The sequence below is a fragment of the Pleuronectes platessa genome, chromosome 22, assembly GCF_947347685.1.
Source record: "Pleuronectes platessa chromosome 22, fPlePla1.1, whole genome shotgun sequence".
NCBI lineage: Eukaryota > Metazoa > Chordata > Actinopteri > Pleuronectiformes > Pleuronectidae > Pleuronectes > Pleuronectes platessa.
Window position 1 is genome coordinate 6,189,710 of NC_070647.1, and position 25,855 is coordinate 6,215,564.

General features: G+C 41.2%; 1 protein-coding gene across 1 annotated transcript in view; it reads left to right on the forward strand.

Moving 5' to 3' along the window:
• The first annotated feature begins 873 nt into the window (after positions 1 to 873).
• LOC128428821 (anoctamin-4) overlaps positions 874 to 25,855 on the forward strand; it is a 30,737-nt gene continuing 5,755 nt past the window's right edge. The window contains exons 1-19 of the mRNA XM_053415074.1: positions 874 to 1,365; positions 7,854 to 8,054; positions 8,586 to 8,734; positions 8,888 to 9,037; positions 9,892 to 9,992; positions 11,247 to 11,291; positions 11,375 to 11,506; positions 11,734 to 11,840; positions 12,460 to 12,515; positions 13,061 to 13,182; positions 13,572 to 13,706; positions 14,235 to 14,331; positions 14,742 to 14,802; positions 21,380 to 21,462; positions 22,134 to 22,274; positions 23,144 to 23,308; positions 23,506 to 23,542; positions 24,048 to 24,159; positions 25,418 to 25,475. Coding sequence (XP_053271049.1) covers positions 7,994 to 8,054; positions 8,586 to 8,734; positions 8,888 to 9,037; positions 9,892 to 9,992; positions 11,247 to 11,291; positions 11,375 to 11,506; positions 11,734 to 11,840; positions 12,460 to 12,515; positions 13,061 to 13,182; positions 13,572 to 13,706; positions 14,235 to 14,331; positions 14,742 to 14,802; positions 21,380 to 21,462; positions 22,134 to 22,274; positions 23,144 to 23,308; positions 23,506 to 23,542; positions 24,048 to 24,159; positions 25,418 to 25,475 — 1,812 coding nt within the window. The 5' untranslated portion in view covers positions 874 to 1,365; positions 7,854 to 7,993. The remainder of the gene's footprint in view (positions 1,366 to 7,853; positions 8,055 to 8,585; positions 8,735 to 8,887; positions 9,038 to 9,891; positions 9,993 to 11,246; positions 11,292 to 11,374; positions 11,507 to 11,733; positions 11,841 to 12,459; positions 12,516 to 13,060; positions 13,183 to 13,571; positions 13,707 to 14,234; positions 14,332 to 14,741; positions 14,803 to 21,379; positions 21,463 to 22,133; positions 22,275 to 23,143; positions 23,309 to 23,505; positions 23,543 to 24,047; positions 24,160 to 25,417; positions 25,476 to 25,855) is intronic.

The following is a 25,855-nucleotide window of genomic DNA, read 5'->3' on the forward strand; positions in this document are numbered from 1 at the left end:
ACTTGTTGGAGATTGTGTATCTTTGCTGAGCTGCAGTAGAGTTAAGTTAAAGACTTGTACACTGGGAGATGAATTTGTTTCACGCAAAGCTGCTGAAGCTTCATATCAGCCATAACTTAGAAATGCTTTTTTTTTACACCTATGGCTCTTGTGTCCCATCACTTCCATTGAATCTGATTTCTAAAGGCTTCTCCTCAGACCCAGCAGCGACATGAGGAATACACTGACCGATACACATTTTAACTTACATATAGGCCTGTCAGTATTAAATTAGAATAAATGGTGATAAACTTTAAATCCAATCAAATTTCATTTGCAAAGCCCATAATCATCAATCACAATTTACCTTTTAGGGCTTCGCCAGATGTGAAATCCTCTGTCCCTAACCCTTGACTAAAGCATGAAAAACATAAGAGAGAGAGAGACACGTGTGAGCGATCTCTCTCCCAGGACAGACACAAGCTCAATAGATGTCACGTGTAACAGAGCACATCAACCAAATACCAATTTTTCATATTAATGAATGTGCAGTCAAATGTTTGCTGCTATAAAATGTAATTATAAGTACAACTGTGTGCGTTATGGTGTGTGTGTGTGTATGTGTGCACGTGTGTGTTGCCCTTGAGCCTCCATCAGAGGTACACACTGATACTGTGATCAGTGCCAACTGTCATTGTTTTGGGCGACGACAACACTGACACAGCCAGCCCTTTTTTCTCATTGGCCGCTGTCAGAGCAGCTTGACCTCCGATTGGTTGCCAGTGAAAAGCTGAATAGGAATGCCACAGAGCAGCATGCGCCTCCCCTCTCTCTCTCTCTCTCTCTCTCTCTCTCTCTCCCTCTCTCTCTCTCTCCCCCTCGCTCTCTCTCTCGGTCACTGTAAACATCATGCTCATGCTTGTGTGTTTTTTCCCCTCAGAGAAGATTTGACAGCTTGTGTTTTTTTTTTTGGGGAGCTTTTCTGCTGCCTGGTGTCAGCACCCTCACTATGTCACGTCCGTTTGTGTGAGTGTGTGTCTGTGTGAGGTGCAGGGATGATGGATCGGCCGAAGCACTGGTGAGGAGTGAGGAGTAAAAAGTGGGGATGCTGGTTTCCCTCGTGGGACGTTGCGCTCGTTTGCTTCCCTCAGAAAGGTCATTTGTGCGTTGGGGCTGGGGGGGGGAAGAGGGGTGACCGCTGTGTTTGTGTGTGTGTGTGTTTTTGCGTGTGTGTGTGTGTGTGTGAGCGAGTGTGCGAATGGGGAAGAGTCTTCTGGCTGTTTTGGCGTCTGCTGCGGCTCGGCTGGAAAGCCCTCCCCCCCTCACCTATTATTCTCCCCCCCTGAGGTGTGGAGCTGCCTCCCTGCCTCTCTCCACCTTCACACGGTGAGTGTCGTCAAGTTGTCTTGGAGCGAACGCAGCTTGTTCTCCAGAGTGGCTGTGTTTTTGCTGCAGTGCTCTCTCTCTCTCCCTTTCTCTCTCTCTCTCTCTCTCTCATGTGTTGCTCACTCTCCTCTTTGCGCCGCTCCATCTCTTTTTTTCGCAGTTCCCTGTGACCAGACAAGCGTTTGACCTTGACACAAACCCACACTGTCTCATTTGATCTGCAGGGTGTCCCCCATTCTCCTGATTGTAAGCGTGTCTCACACTCTTTTCCCTCCATGATGTAGGACTTGTAGGACGCAGCAATGGGACATGCCGCTGCGAGGAGTGTGTGTGTGTGTGTGTGTGTGTGAGCATGTGTGTGTGTGTGCGGCTGCAACTGTGTCACCAGCAGCAGGTCAGCAGGCACCAAATCTCCACCGCTTGCCTTCAGGGAAAATATGCACCCCCCCGTCAACCGTATCCACCACCCCAGGGCATGATGGGTGCATCCAGATGGAACGAACGATCCCTCCTCACAAGTGACTGACACCCAATCCCCTTGGCAACACGTCACACACCCCCACGTCCTCACATTCTTCTTCATGTCACCCCTCCAGTCTTTTATTGTCAATCAGTGGGAGCATCTCCAGGCTGGGATGTGCTACGAAAGAAACCATATTGTTACAGAGTGTTTTTTATTTATTCATTTTACATATTTGTTTTGTTTTTGTCTGTCACACCAACTCGGCACAAACAATAAGTAGATGTCCCCAGTTATCAAATGAAAATATGTTGACCCAAGTAAATTTTTTACAAAAGAGCTTTTTACAAAACCTAATTCTATGTCTATTTAAATCGTATTCATATGTCCTGGTGCTGATGTTGGGGCACTGCAGGGCAATTGAAAGAGTAATTAAGAATCAAAGAATTGTATTTTATCAGGGTATTTAACATCACATTTTTCTTGAAGCAGAAAGGGAAAAACATCCTGACATTAAGTCATTGATATTGATCGTAAGCTCCAGCAAGGCAGGAGTCTTTATTACCCTCAATGCTAGATTCCCCATTCTTAATTTAGCTCAACTTTAGCTGCTTTTAGACCTGCACTGAACTCAGGAGGGGGGGGTTAGATAGAGATGAAGCAAAGGGCCTCAAGTCAGAATCAAACCCAGAACTTTTGCTGCCAGCTCCACTGTAGAATGCCTGGACTGGAAAATTCATAGCAAGCGAGTGGGCGTGTCAATGACGTTTCCACAACTAGGGCGTATGGATCCTCTTTCGCACAGGGTGTAAAAGAGGAGACCCTCATGTAGAAGACACAGACGAAGATTTCATCTTGGAAAGACAGCGAGACAATAACATGTGACAGGAAATTATACATTATGTCCTCCCTCCTGCATGCTCTACCCAGACGCCCATCCTTTAACTGAATGTTCCAGATATTGTCCTGTTGTTGTGAATGCTTCTGACCCAGACTATTTTCTGTTATGTTCCTCATCTGTGAAATCCTCTGGACATTGACCCCAAAATTGGGTCTGACAATAGTTTTGGTGATCATCACTATTACTGTCAAAACTTTGTGTTCAAATCTGCAGGATTGTTTGTGCTGTCCATGCTATTTGCCCCCTTATACACAATGCAGAGTTGTTGTACGCTCTGTATAGCAGAGTGGCAACAAGTTTCCCTGTGCATGTCTTTTCTGTTCAGCTCCGACTCTAAGTGGAGTCGTAACTCAGTGTTTTTATCGTCTCCTTCTTTTCATCCCTGTATGAATGAGTACATATGTCTCGCTCCAGTTGGATCAACTGAACCCGCAAGGCCACGTCCTGCACCGCCCAGGCCAACTTGCATTTAATGACATCGTTCTTTAGCATAATTTGACAACCAATAAAGGGTGAGGGAGAGATTTATGACACGGTCCTTGACTGGAACAGGAACATGAACATTGCGGCATCGACACATTCGTACTTTAATAAGCAGCCTTTAGAGCCACAGAAGACACGATACAACTGTTTTTATCCAATTAAAATCCAGTTTGTATCCATTCATCAAATCCAGATCCTTTAAAATCCAGTAGCTGATTTAGATGTACCACTATCATATTACATAAGACCATCTTACTCAAACCGTTCCTAGACATGAACTGAAGTTTGTCTTTCACACATTTACAAAGCGGCAGGAGATTCTCTGCCCAGAAGCAACAACACAGAAATCCTCGGAGGATTGGGGCGAGGAGTGGTTCAGCAGGCGTAGGAAAGATGGAACATATTCATTCTGCTGCAGAAATTGTGTGTTTTTGTTTACAGCACATAAGACACTAGCATCGGCTCTTATAACCACAAAGTCTTTTGACATCTTCGTCTTTGTCTTCTAAGCTTATGGCTGCCCACTGCTCTGTGTGTCCTGCAGCAGATGGGTTAAAAGCAGAGGACAAATTTCCCTCAATTGCATGAGTGTGTCCGTGCATGTGTTTGGGATAGATAAATGTATCTTGTATGGCGCTTCTCTTTCATCCTGAGATATTTCTTTTCTTTCCGTTTTTTTAACGTTTCATCTGTTGCGTGTTAGAAAGGTCATCAACTCCCCCCCCACTTGCTCATGAGTATTGCAAAGGATCTCCTCCAGACTCTCTGCAGACTTTATACGGACATTTGCATTCATACATACACCTCCTCTTAAGAAAGTGCTATCCAGAGTAACGTGCATGTCTGAAAGCAGCTTTAGCAGGCAGTGACCTAACTGAGACCTGCAGCAGCAACCTGGCAATGAGACGAACACCACAAGATATGAAATGTTAATTAAATATGTATCTGACACGTTGAAAAGAGGCGTGTAGCCTACTCACTTCCACACACAGGATTATTCATGAGCCTCTTGCTCCAAATACTGAAGGTCCTGATTCAAAACTAGTGGGTTGTTGAGTTTAAATTATTGATGGGATATGTACTGGACACGGAATGAGAATCTGAAACTGAGCAACAGGGATAAGCTGGGTCATTTTACACTCTCCTCAACACCAATGGAACAACTGAACGTGATTATTAACTTTGTTTGTTCTTTAAATGAATGCTGATGTAGTTGCATGTCTGAGGTCTGTAAATAAGTGTGTTAAAATTACTCAGTAACTGTTGTATTTATATTTATTTACCTTCTGCCGGAGAAAAACCCTTAAAAACTCTATTGAGGCATCTTTGATATGTGCTTTTGTATATTGTCCATTTTTTGTTTCAATACAGAGCGGCTTGCATTACTATTGTTCCCACTGTGGGACATTAGAGGATGTACTGTCTGTGTACATGGAGGACATCAGGGGCGTGATAAATACAGGGAAATAATCTATTGAGTAATAATACTCCCTGTATTGATGCAGAGTTAGTGAATGTTTGATTATGTGCTGGCACATGGTCTGTCTGACATTATGTGTTCAAAGGTCAGCATGTCTGGACTGAGAGAGTCAGTGGTGCTTTTATTTATATAGCTATTATTAGCTGTTAGTTAGCTGCCGGCTTGATGCACTGCTAATGTACAGCTTGTAAGTTGTAAGTGTATATTTCCTGGATTTGTAATTTCCACTTATCACTACAGGGGACAGGGGATGGCAGAAAAGAAACAATCCCCTTACAAATTGCTAATGAAACACTATATTTTGCATTTACTGTGAAGAGAACAGTCCCCTGCTCCTCTGCCTGTTTGCTGCCAAAGATTCAGCACCATGGGACCTCGGTTGTGGCTTGGGTTACAGACAAACCATAGGCCCATTAAAGTTTGATGGATACATTGTTTGACTGGCCGCTGTCTCAGCATAGCAGCTTTATATAGGCTAATATGTGGTGTGTTAGGCCTCTGAGAGCCAATATTTATAGTAAGCAATTCTCTCTCGCTCTAATGAGACCAGCGTTGGAGGGCTGTGGGTGCTGAGGAAACGGGGTCGGCGAGGGTCTTGAATAGAAGTTGACAAGCCGATGCTGCTGATCGCCAACAGTCGTTCTGTCTGTTGCATACATTACATTAAACCACAAGGGTTCGTTCAAATTGTGAAATCTCTTCTCAATTGTTTTGTAGCAGTTCTCAAACCGAGACTGCAACCACAAAACAAATGTCCACAATTTCTAATCCCGGAAAGGGTAAGCCGTCGCTACAACCCGCCACCACAGCAGCACCGGCCGCCTGTTGAGCACCCAGTATGTTTTCATTTTACGACTAAAGATATAATATGAAACAGTCCTTGATTAAAATGTCTAAAAACAAATAGACCTATGTTATATATTTGACTTGTGTACTAACATTATCCAAAAATGCTCAAACCAAGCGAAATCCCCAATTTTATTTAAGATAATTGGACGTTTCATTTTGCCGTATTTTTCTTCCACTGTTTGTATCGGTCGCTCATTATGGATTACGACTATTCATTGTAACTAGGAATCAACTATGTGAACAGGATTTGATTCTGATTTGCGTAGATTGGTAATACTCGTAAAAACAACAACTCCCATGATCCCACGCGGCTTCACAACATCATCAAACTCGGTCTTTTGTTATCGTTTTGGTTGAGAGACCCCTAGTGGCCGAAGTAACTTGGTGGCCTTGTAAAGAAGGCCATTTAGGGCAAGGTGTAAGTGCAATGTCACTACTTTGGTCCAATCATGATTGAGTGATCACGCCTACAGTAAAAGTAAGGCTAGTGTAATTTGCTAATAATGAGCAAGTGTTGGAGCATTGTGGGAACACAAAGTTTTCTCCGGCCGGCCTCTTGTAGCAGCTCCTCTTGGGATAGCTAGACGTCATCGAGTGAAATGTTCAAGGCTGCTGTTGGTAAACCAAGAGGGGGCTGAGTACTGATTCTTTCTTTAAGTAAGAAAATTCATCACATTTCTATTAGCTACATCCATCGGCTCCGGATTTCGAAAGCATCAGTGGCTGATTAAGAGCACAGACGCTTCCCCATTTCTATCTCTGTCCCCGCTACCACTGCTCAGCAGAAAAAACTAGCTGAGTCACCTTGGCTGTCTCCAACGGAAATTCAGCATGCAGACCTCAGAGACAGCCACCCCCCCTCCACTGAAGTCTTCCTGCTCTCCAGAGACTGAAAGTAATAGATACAACTATTTAGACGCAATTGATTTAAAGTGCTTTGCTAATCTTTGAATCATTTCTTTCCCCCCAAAGGAAGACATCTGGTTGACAAATAGACCCAATTAGTTTGTGTGTTCTCAGGGAATGTGCATGTCTTTTGCAAGGTGTTTAAGGGAGGGTTATGCAAGAGAGCTCTTCTCCTCTATCCCCTATATTCCTGCTTCTATGTTTTTTTCTTCCCGTCTTTGATGAAATTGCTTTTACACTATGGCAACAGCAAAAAATAAAAAGTTTATAGTAGTGTAAGTGCTTATTTAAAACTTGTAACGGTTTTTATTCCTAAATTTGACTTTGACCGTGACTAGAAAAGAATCCGACTGTTCGTCATTTCCTCTGTTGCATAAAGCTTTAGTTCAGTCTTGACCTCAACAGAATTCATTCAGCAAGGTTAACTCTTGTGTACTTACTAAAAATCATGGCTGCCCAAGCTCTAGCTACACTGTGCTTAGCCTTAGTAAGGAATTTAAGCTTCTCCCAACTCATTGTATCTGCTTTTTGGCACTGAACTTTCAGGCTAGGTCTCATTGTTGCACATCACCTGCACAGAAATAAACTGCACCCAAAAAAAATTGTGGAACATTTAGCAGCTAATAGCAAGATATTCCCCTCAGGAGTTGGTTGAGAGCAAAACGGAGCTAAAAAGGATGTGAATATTGAACTTGCATAACTCACGAGCATAACTGCAAATTAATGTAATGTTCCCCCTTGTCTGCAAGATGTTTGTGTTCTACATAGCAACACTTAAATGTGATATTATGACATATTTTAATACATCTTGTTGTGCTGCATCCAGCTGGTAAAAAATCCTGATGACTACTGGTTTAAAGAGTGTAATTAGACTTAAGGAATAACAAAACCATATAAAGTCTGATGAGAATGTTATTGTACAGTATTTTTGTGAACATAATCCTCTCACACTTCCTCTAACGTCATGGGGAACGTACAGCTCCTACATGAAGGCTGGGGAAACCCAGTAATTATTCATGGCATAACCTTTAAAGCTGACAGTGAGTTTGTGTTGAGGGGTCTAACCGTACAATTTTTTTACTGCTCAGTCATAGTGCACCCATAAATGTTTGTGACCATAAAATATCCCTGCTGACAGATTAGCTGATCAATACCAATCACTCAGTCAATACTTGGCCAGTTGCTAATGCATCCAGCTTTCAGAACTCGCTGTTGGCTCTTCTTTACTGTCACCCACATCAAGTCCTTTTAAGTAATTCTAGGCCATTCCCTTGTTCTGGTTGTGTCTTTACTTTGAGAGCAACTAATAAAAAACAAAAGGGAGAACGAGAGGTGCCAGTGGGTCATTTGACTCAAGTGGATATTCAGATACTAAGTGGAATCTTATTCTCTGTGCCCAAAACCTGCAGGTGTGAGTTTATCTCTACATGGGTCTGAGCCCCAGCGGCAGAGCCTCCACCGACGCATTTCCCCGCTGCAGCCCTCGGCCTCTGGCTACCTCACAGCGGACAGACCTCTCGTCTTCCCCTCCTGTGGGAACTCAGACATCATGGAGGAATCCTCGGCTGAAACGCCAGACTCCAGCACGCAAGACAATGGGCCTCCCCTCGGTGAGAGCCACCACTTAGAGAAGTTAGAGAAGTCATTGTGGTGGTGCTGAGTTATTCTTGATGTCGAGACAGTTATGATTATAGCATTTGAAATATATGTCATCATGTCCTAGAAACTTTCTGATGCTACCATAACTACCACTTTCCTAACCCTAATCTTAACTGAACCATTACCCTGGCCTTAACCTAAACTTAAACCTAACCTAAATTAAATGACTTACTTTAGGTTTATTTTGATTTTTGTCCCCAATAAAAAGGAAAACATATCCGCATAATGTGACCGAGTAAATAGATTTAGGTCCCCACAACATGACACGCTCTTTCTTCAGTTGACTCAAAGAATAGTGTGGTATTCCATAGACTTTAAATAATTCTGTTCCAGAGTAAACGACTAAGTTATCCAAACAGATGCTTGCATTATGCAATAGTAAATCTAAAATGATATTGGTGAGATTTTAGTCTGGTAGCCATGTAGCAAGTGTTCAGTGTTATCATATGGTGTTAAACCATTTTCCACATCCCGCCCTGCAGCTGTGAGGGATGTTAAGGTGCTGCTCGAGAGGGAAAGGTCAGAGGTCACCAGCAGCCCGTCCAGAGACGACGACTCCACACTGCTGAACCCGGCCACACACAGCAGCATCCTCTACGACAACACAAAGTCTGAATCGAGTCCCACAGAGGTTAGTCGGGCAACTTTATCTCTGGGCTCCCCAAAGCCCGCCTCACAAAGTTAGCCAGCTGAATACTGACCCATCCATTTGTCCATCATAATATCTCTCTTCCCTCATTATCACTCTTTCATGGTTGTCTCTCTTTTGTCTGTCTATCCTTAGGGGAGGAGTAAGTCCAGCGGCCTTTGCTTCAGTGATGGAAAGAGTCGCATTGACTACATCCTGGTGTACAGGAAGTCCAGCTCGCTGTCAGAGAAGAGGGAGGTATTTGAGAGGAATATCCGTGCTGAGGGATTACAGATGGAAAAAGAGGTAAAGAACAAACACAAAATGGCCTTTTAAGCTGCTCAGAAATTCAAAAAGTTGTCATATTAAAGTTGAAACAGCAACCAGGGTGGTTGAGAGAGCTATAAACACTGCAAACTAAGAAAACACATGCACTGCAAAAAAAGTCACAACACATGCAAATACAGAAACTTGTATGACAACGGAAATGTTTCAAAGGGATCCAAACAAGTGATGAACCAGGCTGTAGTTCAATGCCTTGCTCAGTCCTATATTTCATGTCATCTAATTGGACAAGTTGTCAGATACAGCTGAGGGATGCTGTGCCGTTCGTCGGTGAGTCACTACTGATAGCGGCAAAAATAATTTGCTGATGGGAAATTCTCCCCTTCTGCTTCTTATTAAGTAAAAGTGCCACTTGAGTGACAGAGTGGAAAATGTGGATGTCGTGTGTGTGTCTGTGTTGACTGCAGCTCTGTCAGCCAATGCACTAACATCAAGGTCATTGTGATCCAGGATATGCAGAGGAGGGTAATGGTGCTCGTCTCCTTCAGCAGGCCACTTGTGTGCGCTTCTTGTGTTGAGTCATTTTATTATTTTTAGGTCCCTTTTTCTTTCAGCTCCTGATTCTTGAACCTTTACTCTGACTCCTACTCAGTCAGTCAGTAACAGTCAGCTGAAGAAAACAGCAGATCTCTGGAAACATATTTCTGTTGAGCAAGTGTTGTGCTCCTGCCTGCAAAGTTATTATAAACTACATCTTAACTGCACAGCCAATGGAAGAAAACACTGATGCAAAAGCTGACCTGGAGTTTCGTTGTTCTCCCTGTTTAAGTCCTCTTTGTTTCTGACGTTAAACTTTGTGTGTTTGGCTTCCTCAGGCTTCCTTGACCAATAGCGACGTAATCTTCCTGAAGGTTCACGCCCCTTGGGATGTCCTCTGTCGCTACGCAGAGCTCATGAACATACGCATGCCTTTTAGGTGAGATACTCCTAAAACTGTCTTCTGGTTGAAACATAAACTTCTATGTACCCTGTGGAATTTACAGGTTAACAAAGAAAAGTCACGTAGGCATCATGTTGGCATCATGTTGGCGTTTAATTCGTAATATTCCGAAACATCTTTTTGAACAATTGAAATCCTACATCGTTTACATCCATGTTTTCTTGCCCACAGTTATCCTCTGCACTGTCTTTTGATGCTGATTGTCAGCCATAGTTTTTTAGCCATCCAAGGTGGATTCCCCACAAGCTATATGATTGAGATTGTGAAGCATGTATATGAAGAAAAATATATTTTGTTCATGAAGTCAGGAGGCATACTATATTACCCAGAATCCTAATGTGTAATAGTGAAGTCTCTGATTGGCAAAGATCACTGTTGCCATGGAAATGTTTACTACAACCAGAACTGAGCAACAACGGGTTCCCTTTCTAACATCTTGCAGTTATACACTGTCACGCTCTATACTCACATTTTACTCACATGTACAAAACAGGAACCCAAAACATTGCTCCAATATTCAAAAAAGGTTTTACATGTGGGAGGTGGGCAGGGGTGGGGGGTCACTGTAAATTGTAAAATTTGGAAAAATGTGAGCATTGTACAGCATCTCTTCTATGTCCTCGTCATATCCACTCTTCTCATCTCATCATATAACATCCCTTTACTGGCTAAACTAGCCCCATGCACAGACTTTTAGTTTCACCACTTCATATTCTTATATATTTTTATATATGTATTTTGTTGTTTTTATATTTATATAGTTATCTTTTTGTAATACTCCACTCCAGCAGCACAAGGACACGTTTATACTAGACACTGACACAATCACATCATTGCATTCTGTAGCATAGGGTCAGACCCAGTCATGCCCCTGTATCTGCAATGTTCTACCTATGTATACAGGTTTTATGTATGTATGTCGGTTAAGTGTATAAGCTACTGGATGACCAAAATTCCCCACGGGATTAATAAAGTATCCATCTATCTATCTATCTATCGTCGATGCCCAAAACAAAAGTTTTAGATGTAATGTTAGTATTAATAGTAGTTTTATCATTATAAGCAGCAGTACTAGTTGTTGTAGGAGGAGTGGAACTTGTACTTGGAGCCACAGCAACATCAAGAATATGAATGGTCATAGCAGTAGTTGCACCATTCATTATCATTATCCTTGTTACTGAATTGTCATCCTGTGGTTAAGTTAATTATCCTCAACCTTCCATTTTCCAGGAGGAAAATCTTTTACCTGCAACGACGGCAGAAGTTCATGAGCCGGTGAGTGTTCCGTCACAGTGGCCATATTAAGGCTAGCTGATCAAGTCAGGCTCTGGCAGCTTTAACACAAACCTTACCTGCAGGATGGAGAAGCGCGTGAACAAATTCCGTGGCTGGCTTCCCCAAAAGCCCATGAAGTTTGACAACAACACTCTGCCTGACCTGGAGGAGAACGAGAGCTTTACCGCCCCCTTCAGTCGATCGAGGATACATCAGTGAGTTTCACAGAAGTGCCCCTTTCGAAGCTCCTTCCCGTAGAAGATGATTTTAACTTAATCATACATTGCTGCCTGGTACATTTTACTTTTCCTCTTTTGTACTTTTGCCATTGGAATTCTGTCTGTATCCTCTATAATTTTAATTGGCACACACACACACACACCCGCCCCCACAGAGCATTCTCAGCTAACAGATGTGTAATAATCGCTTTGTTTCACTGCAGTTTCATCATCCACAACAAAGACACTTTTTTCAACAACGCCACCAGAAGTCGCATCGTCCACCACATCCTCCAGCGGGTCAAATATGAGGAGGGAAAAAATAAGATGGGTGAGTTTTTCTAAGGACAGATATAATTGAGAGAAAAAAAAGGGATTGCTTGAGGGGGAAATATCAGTGTGTGCATAGAATGGAGAGCAGGAGCTGTCTCAGTAAAAACCTGTTTAAATTATCTCGTATGCATTTTTTCTTTATTATAATTTCAGGCCTGTCTTTGAGCCACTACACCTCTAGATTAGCTTTCCCCCCCTTAAGTTCATCCTGCTCCACCTAAAGAGTTTGGTCATCTTGATCGCGGTGAATTCTGTTGAGGATCTCCTGCTGTGTACTCACAATGGCTCCTTCGGACATTATACACAGTTGTTATGAGGGGGCTGGGCAGAGAAACTCGAAACCCTGTATGTTCTCCCATGCAGCCCCTCTGGATAATGTCAGGAGATTATCTGGAGTTCAGTGCATGTATTATAGCTGCTACAGCCACAGGACATTCAATGGATCAGACAAGCGCTGCATGTTAGGGATGTTTCCTGCTGTTGTAAAAGAATGGACCTGTTCAGTTAATGCACTTAACATGAGTTAATTGACACAGATGGTTTGGAAGGAACTTATCAGCTCCACTGCATCAGGCATCCGTTTCTCCTCTTTCATGCCGCTGTCTTTTTCATTCCAGGGCTTAATCGTCTTTTGAGCAACAGCTCGTATGAAGCAGCTTTCCCTCTTCATGAGGTAATTTGGCTGATTTCCATAATGACTATTCATTCATTCAGTTCTGTCACCGCTTGCTCTGACACGGATGTGGTTGCTGATGTGTGAAAAGGCGCACCCCCTATTCGCTGATCATTCACTACACCAATGGCTGTATAAAGATGGGCGACGCATCACCACTTCCCCCCACTGTACAAACATGAAGCCAAAATGTAGTGCTGCCATCTCGTGATCATAGAGTGGAGCCACGGCATTGAGGTCCAGCTGATACCTGCATTCGACCAATCCTGATTCAGTATCAATCCAGACAGTTCCCCCTGTTTTTATAGCATCAGATATTTGAGTATCAATCAGTGTGATAAGAAACATGTCCCATCCTTTAACATGGAGGAGGCAGGATTTAGGACCTATACTACAGCCAGCCACCAGGGTGCAGATGTTTTGGCTTCACTCTTCCGGAGCTGTCATGTCATCCATCTTTATATACAGTCTGTGCATTACACTAGGACTATACATAGGTTATGTTAGTCTATTATTTATATATGTGTGTGTTTGTACGTTAACAGGGGAGCTACCACAGCAAAAACTCCATCAGAACGCACGGAGCAGAGAACCATCGACACCTGCTGTACGAGTGCTGGGCCTGGTGGGGGGTTTGGTACAAGTACCAACCGCTGGACCTCATCAGGTAACTAATATTCAAACAGTTTATACATTCTATCACTGTATATATTTTGTTTACACTGTACAAATCTTGTTTCTTATAGTTCCTTGTGTTTATTTTAAGTGTGCATTTCACCTATTTCTCTTTACTGCTGTAACACAGTACATTTCCATGGGACTAATACAAAATAGTTGAACTAATAAAATACTATCTTATGTGTCAGACAGTAACAGAACAAATACTCCATTACCTTATAGTAGAATGTTTTAAAAATCTAAATCCAGTGACCGTGCTCACACTGAATATTAGACAAATCTCAGGCAGCCATTCTGGTGTTTTTGAGCATGCAGTAAAATGTTGAATGAATGTTTTTAAAATTGAAATGTCAAGAGTTTGTTTCTCTGCTGTTTCAGGAGGTATTTTGGGGAGAAGATCGGACTGTACTTCGCCTGGCTCGGCTGGTACACAGGGATGCTGTTTCCTGCCGCCCTGGTCGGCCTGCTGGTGTTTCTGTATGGCCTCTTCACTCTGGACCACTGCCAGGTCAGGTAAACACGCCCCCTCTCTGTTCTCTGATAAAAGTACTTGACTGGCCAGGATGATACTTTGACATGCAGCTCAGTAGTAAGCACAGATCTGAGTCAAGTTATTTAACGATAAAGTCCAGCGATTGTTCTCAACACAAAACTAATTTGGTGTTACAGGAGAGTCAAGGGAGTGTGAAATTGTCCCTTGTAGCTAACTAACTCAGGATTCTCAGGTTGATTTAAACGGGTGAATGTGAATGTGCTCTATCATCACTTATAAGACCGTGTCTGAAATTCTGCAGTGGTGCACAATAAGAATGTGGTGACTATTTCTTTACTTTTTTTAGAACATCATCATCATTTTATCAACTTAAAAGCCTGTATGGACGCACACACAAACACACACACACACACACACACACACACACACACACACACACACACACACACACACACACACACACACTCAAAGTAGCCTTTCTTCACTGTAACACCAGGCTTACCAGAATCGGATTTCTGATGAGCTTAATGCCGTTTGTTCTTCTCCAGTAAAGAAATCTGCGAGGCCACTGACATCATCATGTGTCCCATCTGTGACCAGTACTGCCCCTACCTGAGACTGTCCGACAGCTGTATCTACGCCAAGGTACCGTGGCAGCAGCAGCGGGACACAGTGTTCCCGACAGCTGTGCTTGTTATTGTTCTCGTAGGAAAATGTGCTACGTGCCAACTAAATCCGTCAATGTGCCTTTTACACCAAATGATGAAGCACAATGACAAACTATCAATATCCACTACGAACTAGGACTGGGTGTTATGGCGAAAAATTATATCAAGATAAATATGTTATCAGTAATTGACAAATGTTACATTAATTTTGCTCTTGAGTGAAGGTTGTTGTTTTAAACTCTTCTTTATGGAAAAACAACAAAAGTGGTATATCTCCTCACTGTGCCCCCCCCGCAAAAAAAACTAAATAGGAAACACTGGATATATATGGAAACTTTGTTATATTGCTCAAGCATCATGTTAAGAACCTCCTTTCTTCATTTTCAGGTCACCCATCTTTTCGACAACGGGGCAACTGTTTTCTTTGCTGTATTCATGGCTGTCTGGGGTAAGTTTTACATACCAGCCGTTTGGAGAGAGGACAGGTCAAATAAATCTGGTTTATCTGAGCTTTGAATCTGATAACAGCTGATGACACCGAGCAGAGTGGTGAGAGTGAACCAAACGTGTGGAGCCATAAAATCAAAACAAAGAGCCGAAAGTGGCTAAAATGTCCTGTTGAGCTGAGGGGAACTGCAGAGGTTGGGTGGCGATTCACACATCACATTTGACCCAGTGTAAATACTAGAGCAGTGCCTAGCGGGCAGTTTCCTCGGCTTCTTTACTGCTTCTGAAACTGTGTCCACGACATGGAAAGACCTGCTGCAGGACTCAGTCCACAGAGCCCTGAAGCCTCCGCTGCTGCACAAAGAGACGTTCACCCGTTTGTTCTAATTTGAGAAAATCAGTTGTTGTTGTCATAAACGCCCATTGTCGTGAACGCGCTGTTGTTGACGTTGATGAGTCCCACTCCTACAGACCCCTGGTCATCTCTTTATATAAAGTGTCTTAATATTAAAAGTATTGCATGTTCAAATAGCACCAAATTCAACACTGCACCTCATTGGGTCCTTAACAATACACAGGCAAAATGTGAAGCCAACAAGATGAACAGTTCTCCGTATATTTATTGCACATGCAAACAGACAGATGTCTGGAATAACTAGATAGATTACAAGATAAATTCAGCTTTAACATTTACCATTTCTGTATCCTGGACAACGTTAACACATCAGAGGCTTCTCAAAAAAACAACTATTATCACTACTTTTTATAACTGGCTGTACATTGTTTGCAAAGACTGCATTTACTCCAACATGTTTGTCATTGAGCTCTAACCACGAATGTCCACATTTTTCATTTACTTATGGTAATTGCCAGAGGGGCAGGGAGCCTGTCACTGCTGAGCAATGTCCCAGGGAATGAAAGGTGCAAACAGAGAGCTTCCAGAGGTTTCATGTTGTTCATAGGTGTCCTCCCTTGAAGACACCACAGGCATTGACACAGCAGCAGGGTCATAGTCATATAAATGATAGCTGGCTTCTTTGTAACTGTCTGGATAGACGGTGGAGGGGACTGGAGGAAAAGGAAAGAAGAAATAAATGAACCATACGTCACAGTGGTGTAGAAAATAATTTACAGCTACAAGATGTTTGAACATTCTCTTTTTATATTGTTGTATGGCAAAATTATATTTAACAGTAGGGTGAGGGGTAGACAGGACCCGAGCTTTAATGCCACACATTAAATAGATCTCATATCATCTTATCATATATGTAATCTGGCTACTATGGAAACAAAAGTTGCTTAAGAATAAAAACCGGAGACTTAAAAATACATGATTTGTATTTGCATTGCAATTAAAAGAAAGACGTGCAGCCAATGTCTTTTATTACTATTTAATTGCTCATGAACCTTTTCTTTCTCATGGGCCAGTCAGTTTATACTGATTCCATATGACGTGAGTATTAATCTGTTTTGACTAAAGAATTTTCAAAAAAATTAACAAAGATTGAATCTGTAAATAATATCACAAAAACAACTCAACACCTCCCGTATCCAAAAAACACAGCTAACTGAATGCTCACCAACGAGTTTGTCGGCAGTGTCCGAGTGTTTTAGGGCCTCTGCTACTTTGTTGTCGAATCTGCTGAATCTCAGCAAGAAGCCCAGAAGTAAACACAGCTGAATAGCAAAGGTCAACACGCCCAGGATGATGAGGATGTTATTAACTGTTGAGGGGTAAGAGGAGAGAAGAAGTTACTAGGTGGTTTCATAGCTTGGTGTGTAACACTAACACTGTCGGGACATTTGAATTGGAACTAATAAAAAGTGTAGATCTGGTCAGTGCCAGTGTCTTCGGACTCTGTCAAATCTGTATGAGGAGATTAAATGTGGCACCCGAACACACAAGAGATGCATCTCTCACTCGACTGTATACCTACTAATGAAAGCAGTGCACGCCCTGTTGCATTAGTGTGTGTTAATAATTCAGACACTCAGACATAGTCCTGGTGCCAGTGGAAACTCCATCTGTTTCACACTTATCAATGTTTTATAGTGATTTGCAGATAAAGTGGAATTAGGTTTCAGTCAAGAGGAGGTAAAAAAATATAGTAAGCAAAGAAACAATAGAGAGAAGAAGCGAGCAAATATGGGTTGAACCATAAATCGTTTGCTCTAATTTAAATCAGAATATCACACCTTGTACCTAAAATAAACACAGCATCCTTTCCACAATATTTACTCTTTTCTCACAAGTCATTTTACATCTTTTACTTAATCTTTTAGATTATGTAAATGTTGAAAAAATATTAACAAAATGTCCTTTAAAGGGCTGTTTTTCTCTGGAGCCAGTGTTATAGTCCAAGATACCTAATGTGGGGGTTTAACCAGTTGAATTTATACATTGGAGTGATTTGTTATATATCATATCATTATATAATATCATATCATAACCTTGGTTTTTAACTACCGTTAGCTACCATTAGCCTGTACTCTTAGTAGGAGAGGATGTTTAAAATGTTTAAAATTTCTCTAAAGCTGAATCTTTTCCTAGAGAAATTTCCACCCAACAGGGTTGAGAGCTATTTTCAGTTTTTAAACTACTACTTAATCTGTTAACTACTAACTACATAATCTGCTCCATAATAAGTAACTCTCTCCTTATATGAGCTTATAGAGGATTTGCCATGATGGTGGTGTAGTTTGTAGACTGGTGATTGGTCAATATCCTTTATCTGTTATATCCTTTCCTTTCTTGGGGATAATTTGATTCCCAATATTGAATTTGTGAAACATTGACATTAATAGTGTACCAGATGATGACAGCTCTGATGTTGACTCCCAGCGGATGACCTCTGGCTGGGTGAGGCTCAGAGTCAGGTTCTGGCTCTGCAGGAATCCCATGATTCAAATGTCTCGCTCCCTCAGGGGAGTCCCTGTGTAATCAGATAGAGTTATCAGCTTCTATTCATTTATATGGCAAAGATTAAAGTGATCAGCTGCAACATCCAAATGAGCAGATCATTTTATTGAAAGCCTTTTGGAGGTATTTGCAAATTTTGTACATATGAGTGTCGCCATAAAACTGTCCATGTAAAAGGGCATGAAGGGTTGTGTGATACTTTAAAAGAAACAGGAGAAAAGAAATTCCACATGTGTGTCACCTGTCAGGAGCCTACCACCTGCCTAGGTACTCACAGGCAGAGCCACAAGGATACAAGGTAAACCATATATCTCTAAAAGTGCTTTAGTGAAATGCAGTTCACCACAGAACCAACATCACAGAGTGAGCAAACAAACTACAAGAACCACAACAGGGATGGCACCTTGCAATATACATTAAACTAACTGTGAGTAAACTAGCTGGTGCTATGTTAAAACTGGATTAAAATGAATGATTATCATCAAAAAACAATGTTGAGAGAAAAGGACACATGGAGGGTTAGATCTGTTGTCAGGTTTATTCTTGAGAAGGAATGACAAATCCTAACTTGTATTAATATTATTATTAGTTATCTCTCCCTTCCATCTCGATAACAAACTAACTTCAAATACCATTTAAACCAGTTCCACAACTTTAAACAGGGCCAGCAGTAAAGTCCTGAAGCCTATTGAAAACTAACTAACAAGTTACCATTTGTCACTCACTATAAATAAAGGATTTTTAAAAGAATGTATCAAGCTTCTCAGGATGATGGTTTAAAATTTGATAAAACAATACAATTTTGCACAGTTGCGATAAAAGATCAGCAGAGCAAAATGGTAGAATTGGGCGTACAAATAAATAAGACATGGTAAACTGGAATTGAACTTAAGTATAAATACACAGTATGATTATGAAATTGTGCAAGAGCAACGTAGATGACTGGAGTCGTTTTCACAGCTGCACACACATGCAGAGGCAACTCTGATCTCTGCGAATACCTTCTTATTCCAGTTTTACATCTTTATAAAGTTAAAACAGAACAACACTTGCTCGTGTACTGACCTTGCGTTCACCACTTCGTATTGGAAGCTGCTGCCGCTGTCCAAATGAATATGTCTCAGGTTCAACTGCAGCGAAGAAACAGCTCAAATCCCTTCATTAGGGTCCCTCAGAAGTGTGCACCCCTGCTGGCTCCACATGAGATACACTGCCGTCATTGGACACGTAAAAAAAAATTGTTTTGCTCTGCTGCACGTTCAACGGCGATGGAGAAAATCTACTGAAAGCTAGTGCATGAAATACGGAGGTTCAGAGCAAAGTCCCTGCAGAAGCACTGGCAGGTAAACACAAGCAATAAGTTAGCTATCCACAGGACTTTGTTCAGCACAGCATGATCCCAGGACTGTCTGTCTTTATGTGGTAATGAGAGGGAATTTCGTTATGCTCAGTGAACATCACAACATTAATTCTGATTATTTTGGCATTAAAACCAGTGGGCGTCACAAGTTAGTACTAACCAGTCAGAACTGAGCCAGTAACATGCAACGAGGAAAGATGTCTTCACCCTTTCACAAGGTGGATGTTGAATCCTCACCTTTAAATTACTAATAGGGAAAAAAGGGTGTAAAACGATTGAGGTCCAGTAGTGATACTTAGTGTTTCTGCTTTTGAGGGTTGCCCAATGCAGCGTCAAATCTTTAAGTTATGACCTTTTTATACAATTATTTAACAAATTAGTTTTAAGAGTATATGCAGGTTTTGTAAATGCAGTTAAACTCGCTATAGAAAGGCGATTGACTCTTATTCATTGCCAGTAGAGCAGTTTGCATTGTGGAAAAGAGGCTATTGTAAAATATATATTCTCAGAGATATTTTAAGGTGTTTTGACTTTATGGATAAGACAAAGTAAGTGTGAAATGGGGAGGGAGAGAAAAAGTTACCTGCGACCCCTGCAGTTGGGCTGAAACCTCCGTATATGAGCGACCCACTATCTTACCTGTTAGAGCATCATAAAAGTAACATAGTCAAATATTAACCAGTCCACCAATAATATGACCAACTGGGATTTGTCCCAATTTAACCAGAGCTGGCCCTGACCTCACTGGGACTGGGGGAAATCCTGCCCTCCTCCATGACCCTGTGCCATGTAAACAACTGATATTTCCACACCATCCTTCCCAGCCCCCCCTGCTTTACAACTAAAATCTGTCAGTATTAGACCTGAGCACCAGTTAATGAAGTACAAGGAATATCAATATTAATATAAATAAGACATTCTAGAAAACATATAATCCTGTAAATAATAAAAAACAGTTCTGAGCTTATTTCTTTGCTGCCTGGTGATTCCTCCTGGGTGAGATTCTGCATCTCATCCACAGACAAACTTAAGCATAGCATCTAGAACTTAATTATAAATAACATTCCTTTTAAACATTCTTCAAATAAAAAATGTTATTTATACTGCGGCTCGGCTGAATACTTGATTTACTGAAAGATATGAATACATTTTTGGCCAAAATATATATTTAATCAGAATTCTGTATTTCAGTCAATGTTGTTCCATAACTTTCAGATAATCACTGTCTTGTCTATGAGGTTCATCACTCCCATATACTATCTGAACTAGTCGCCACAGGGGTGGCTGTTCGAAAGTGTGACTCAGTTAATGCAGAATTCGATTTTCTTTTCTTTGATGCAGTTTGTAAACATGATTGCCCATTGGCATTAATCAAGCTTAGTAAATAGAGATATTTCACTCTCACCTTTGTCACAAAGTCACAGAACAGCTCTGGAAGTGGTTGGAATCAGGACGCAGACCGAGAGAAGAACGAACCAAGTTAGAGAGACATCAGCTTAATGCTACTGACATCAAATTGGGAGAGTAAAGAAAACATGTTTCCCTGATAGCTGCTCCTGATATTCACCCTAACAATGTTTCTTTTCTTGTGATGAGAGGGAAAAGAAGTTCTGCTTCTCTCATTGAAACACTCTTTGAAACGTGCTTCTGGTTTTTTCCCATTGTAGGTTTTCATGTTTTAAAAAAAACTGTTAGCTGAGTAAAAGGTGTGCACTCTCTCTAAGCCAACATGAAGATTTGCATTAGGCCTATTTGTCTTTCGAACGAGCTCGTTCTACAACTCATAGCTTCGAACAGCCCTCAGGCTCACAATACCCCCCCCCCCCCCGTCGCGTCTTCAGTTCTACTGATCTCACACAGCACCCTCTGGAATCCAACTGACGGAAATTCGTCCAAGCGAAGGAGACCTTTAATCCCTGTATTGACTTTCATTTGTTTTGGTTTTAAGTTTTGCAACTTCACTGTTTTGGTTCACTCTCATGTCAAACAGCAGGTCATCACTTTCAACAAACCAGCTCGGATAAATCCTCAGAGCAAATGATTAGTCAGAGTGAATGAAGTGAGTAAACTTTGGACTTCTGTTACATTACATTCATAGCCACGAGCACAACCCCATGAAAAGCAGAAAGGTGATAATATATCCATAATACATGTCCAGTTGTTCTGGTGCCTTACACATCAGTTTCTATAGCTTTCAAGAAGATACACTACCTCAGGGAGTTTAAGGCTGAGTTTTGGAGGATAGAATATTGAGGAGTACTCAGATGGTCCTAATGCTGTTTTATTGATGTATTTCAGCAACAGTCTTTCTAGAGTTCTGGAAAAGACGCAGAGCCGTCCTTGCTTATGACTGGGATCTGATCGACTGGGAGGAAGAGGAGGTGATGTAGTTGATCTCTATGCAGATGGTTTTTTGCAGTTTAATGTAGATAACTCGTCGTTCTTTTGAGTTTTTGAGTCTTTTCTATGATTAAAAACCCAAACAACAACAGTATTTCGGCCTCAAGAGCAGCTGTGGCCTTGAGGAATATTTGTTTTCTGTCTTTTTGAGGTGAGTCTGCAGGCATTTATTTGTTTAAAAGGTGGGATTGTGGTGGATTACACAGAAAATGTTGAGTTTTAAAACTTGTAAAATGAAGGCTTTCCCAACCTTAGGTCTGAATGGGGACCTAGTGGCCAGGGTCATAATGTCACTGGTGACAACATCGCTGTGACCGTTGTGCCCAGGCCCTGCCCACTCACCTTTCAGCCAAAACCCTGTCTCTCTAACATTAGTCAACAGGTAGCCTATGCTAGAACAATGCCAGATATCCCACAAGTACCTGCTACAAAGTAACACAGAAACAACTACAATTGCACTCAGTAGAGCGCATACTTAAACTAAAACAAGCCTCATAGCTACAAATTGGTGGTATATACCGGTTTAAGCTTTATTCGTTACCATACAGCTGCGGAAAAAACCCTATCTCCCTATGAAATAACTTTTATTCCACTAGATTTTTTATTGGGATATTTTATTAACTCCATGTTGTCCTTGTCCTTTGTTTTTCAGGATGAAATACGTCCTCAGTTTGAGGCCAAATACTCAAAGAAGGAGAGGATGAACCCCATTTCTGGGAAGCCTGAGCCTTACCAAGCCTTCACCGACAAATACAGTCGACTTGTTGTCTCAGCATCCGGAATCTTCTTCATGGTGAGTCAGTGGTAGTGTCAATTATGTGTCTAGCTCTCATCTTGGTAATAATAGTGTCTTACAGTCATACTTATTTTAATAGAAAGTCCTGTTACTACATTGTTTTTATCTTTTGTCTATTTTTGAATAAATTCTGTATAAACAACCTAAGAGGGGTGTGCCCCAGGGTTCCATACTGGGATCACAGTGGTTCTCTTTGTGATATTTTATCAAACTCCATGTTTATGCAGTTGATACAGTTATCTATTGGTCATACCCTTCCACAGTTTAGTAGAAATCTCATACACCACTGCTGATTCCAAGTCGCCATCCTCATGTCTGCAGACTTTTGCATTGGCAGGCTTTTAAATATAAATCTCTCCTTGAGCTGGTTCCTTTTTTATGTGTGAATTAACACACACGTACACATGTAAAAAACTAAAGAGGACCTGGAATTGACAGAGCTGATTACTATGGGGGGAGTTTAGGTGTATTTTAAAGAAATATTATTCCTGGTCAACGTGACTGCTCCTGAAATTTCTTTTAGAAAATTTTACTTATTCATCATAACCTGATCTCTGTCATTGACCTTGTATCTGGATATTGCCTTAACTTGTGTGTAGTGTTTGACAGTTGAATGTCCTTTTTTATTGTTTGTGTTGACTGGTGTAACAAGGTTTATGCTGTTCTTGGCTATTTTCTCCTGAAAATGAAATCTTAGTCTCAATTAAACTAGGATATTGAATTATGTATTTAATGCTCTCCTTACCTTCCTACAGTATTCTCTTTTGTTGCATATGTGTGTATTTTTATGGTGTAAATGCAGTGTGTGATAGATGTTGGTGTATTTGTTGTTGTAATACCTTTTGCATAACACTCTGATGTGACAGATACTTGTGGTGATTGCCGCTGTGTTTGGCATCGTCATTTACCGTGTGATCACCGTCAGCACCTTTGCCGCCTTCGGCTGGGCTCTCATCAGGAACAACTCTCAGGTGGCGACCACGGGCACGGCAGTCTGCATCAACTTCTGCATCATCATGCTCCTCAACGTGGTGAGTTTCTGCCGTCCACCGACATCGTTACCGTTTTCTCTGCTGAGAGAAAAGGTAAAAAAACGATTAAATTGTGAGCTGAGAAGATTGTAACACATCACAGCCGAGACCCATAGACACAAAACAAAAAAAAACTTGTGGATGTTAAGCAGCAATGAATTTATAACAATTGTACTAACCTATATTTTTTCCCCTAGCTCTACGAAAAAGTTGCTCTTCTTCTCACCAACTTAGGTAAGTTAACTACACCAGCAGATTGAGTAACGTTGAAGCTGTAAGAACGTTTTATGCAGATTTAACTTTCATCACATTGGCTAAATATTTGATCCCAGACTTTATTATCAACAGATTGCAGCTATTTCATTAGAATATTTGGTCATTTGTCACCTTGGTAAATTCAGTGAAAGGATATAAGGTCTCTGTGCATGGGTGAATTAGAGCCCGACCGATTTATAAGTTGGCAAATATGAGCCTTTCACAGACATATCAGCTTTGGCAGTTAGGTTCATGATATGTTCCTTTAATTTCACTGAATAAACAAAGCATTTACTTGCATTTATAACAACATCTTAGGAATCTAAAAGTCTTCACTCACTAATATCGGTATGGGCATCGGCCCCCAAAATCCATTGGGCTCTAGCGTTAATTTGGGAAAAGATTTAGAAACATCTCCATATTTACGTCTCGTTTTATCTGTTCGTGTCACTGTTGCTTGTTTCTCTCTCTTAAACCTCCACAGAGCAGCCAAGGACGGAGTCCGAGTGGGACAACAGCTTTACTCTCAAGATGTTCCTTTTTCAGTTTGTCAACCTCAACAGTTCCACTTTCTACATCGCCTTCTTTCTGGGGAGGTGAGAAAGGCCCATAGGTGGTACAGTACATGTGGATTGATTATGTTGTAAAGTTGTGTTTAGTCAGTAAAAAGATGAAAAATAAATGACAGGTGATGAAAATCATTGAATAAGAGAAATGACAAATAATATTTTACATGTTTTAAACAAAGGTTAAACCAGTATATCACTCAGGGTATAAACCTCAGCCAAGGCCCACATCCCGTTGTGAAACCAAATTTTTATTTGGATCTGCACTAAATTCCACGCACTCATAAAGATCTGTCAATGTCTGGCATTTTCCTTCAAGATCCATGAATTATTCTCTGAGAAATCAAAGCAAATGTAAAAAAATAAAAAAATATCTTGCAATGTGAAATTCACCCCTTGATCTGGATCTATACCAATAATGCATTTAATAGGTTTTTGCATAATGCTGGATACAAAAAACAAACATAACCCCCTTGTCTGATGTAATAATAGTAAAGTGGAGGGAAAAGAGGTTGTTTGAGTCGATGTATAAGTTAATTCTAACGTCATCTCAGTTTGAGACATTAACCGAGAAGACCCTGACCATGGCCATGAAGGGATTTTACTAAAGTTTGGAGATTATGACATATGATTTTTACATCTTATCCCAACAGCCAATGGGGAGGCTTTACTGCAGGGTTGAAATACGTGTAGAGTAAATAATGAAAACATTATTTTGCTTTGCTGGGAATCCTTTCACCGTTGAGATGCAAACAAAAAGCTGTTTGCTTCAAAGACAAACTCACTAACAAAACTCAATATCTACTTAGGAACCAACATGTAGTTGTGGACGTAGTCTGAATAGAGTCGTATCCTATATTATTAGATAAACAAACGTAGCCTTTTGAATATTTACTCATTTTAAAGAATTCCCCCTAGGAAGATAGAGTAAACATAAGATATGTTAGGCCCTTAGGGCTCAGCTCATGAAAACTCGACCCAAGGTTTTAATAACTCAATATGAAGGTTTTATATATGTAGAATAGATGAATTATGGAATCAATACGCAAGGCATTTGTAGCTTAAAGCATCACATCCATTCTGATTCATTTACCGCTTAAGGCAGAGTAATGTCAATGCTTTGTTGTTTTCTTTTTTTCTATTGTAAGTCACACTGTACCTTATGGGGCTTTTAGTTTCTCAATAAAACCAAAAAATAAAAAATTCGTATTGATTGTCCTTCTGCCTCCTGACATGAAAGAAACAGACTTTACTCTAACAATTTTAAATTTGTTCCGTTGGTTGGCAGGTTCACAGGGAGGCCTGGTGCATATCTACGCCTCATCAATCGCTGGAAACTGGAAGAAGTGAGTAGGGCATCCTCGTGGGACAACAACAGCAAAGCATTATGGATCCAAGTATTTCTGGTTTAAACATTTAGCTAATACCCTCTGCCCCGCCATCAGGCATTCAACCGCCATCAGCAGGAAGAGGTTGCTCGCTTATGGGAACATGTGGGGAAAGATCAAACACGAAGTGGTCCTAGGGGACGGAGGAGCCTGAGGTGGTGCTTTTACGTGCTGAGCTAATGCGCTCCCACTTGTTCCCCTGGTTTCACAAATGGAAATGGAAAATCTCTGTAAATGTGACATGTGCAGCAGTGTAGGCCCAGTCAGCCATTTGTAGCTGTGCAGAGTCATGATTGTGCTTGGAGGGTTTAATGCCTTGAATGAGAATTTGCAAATCT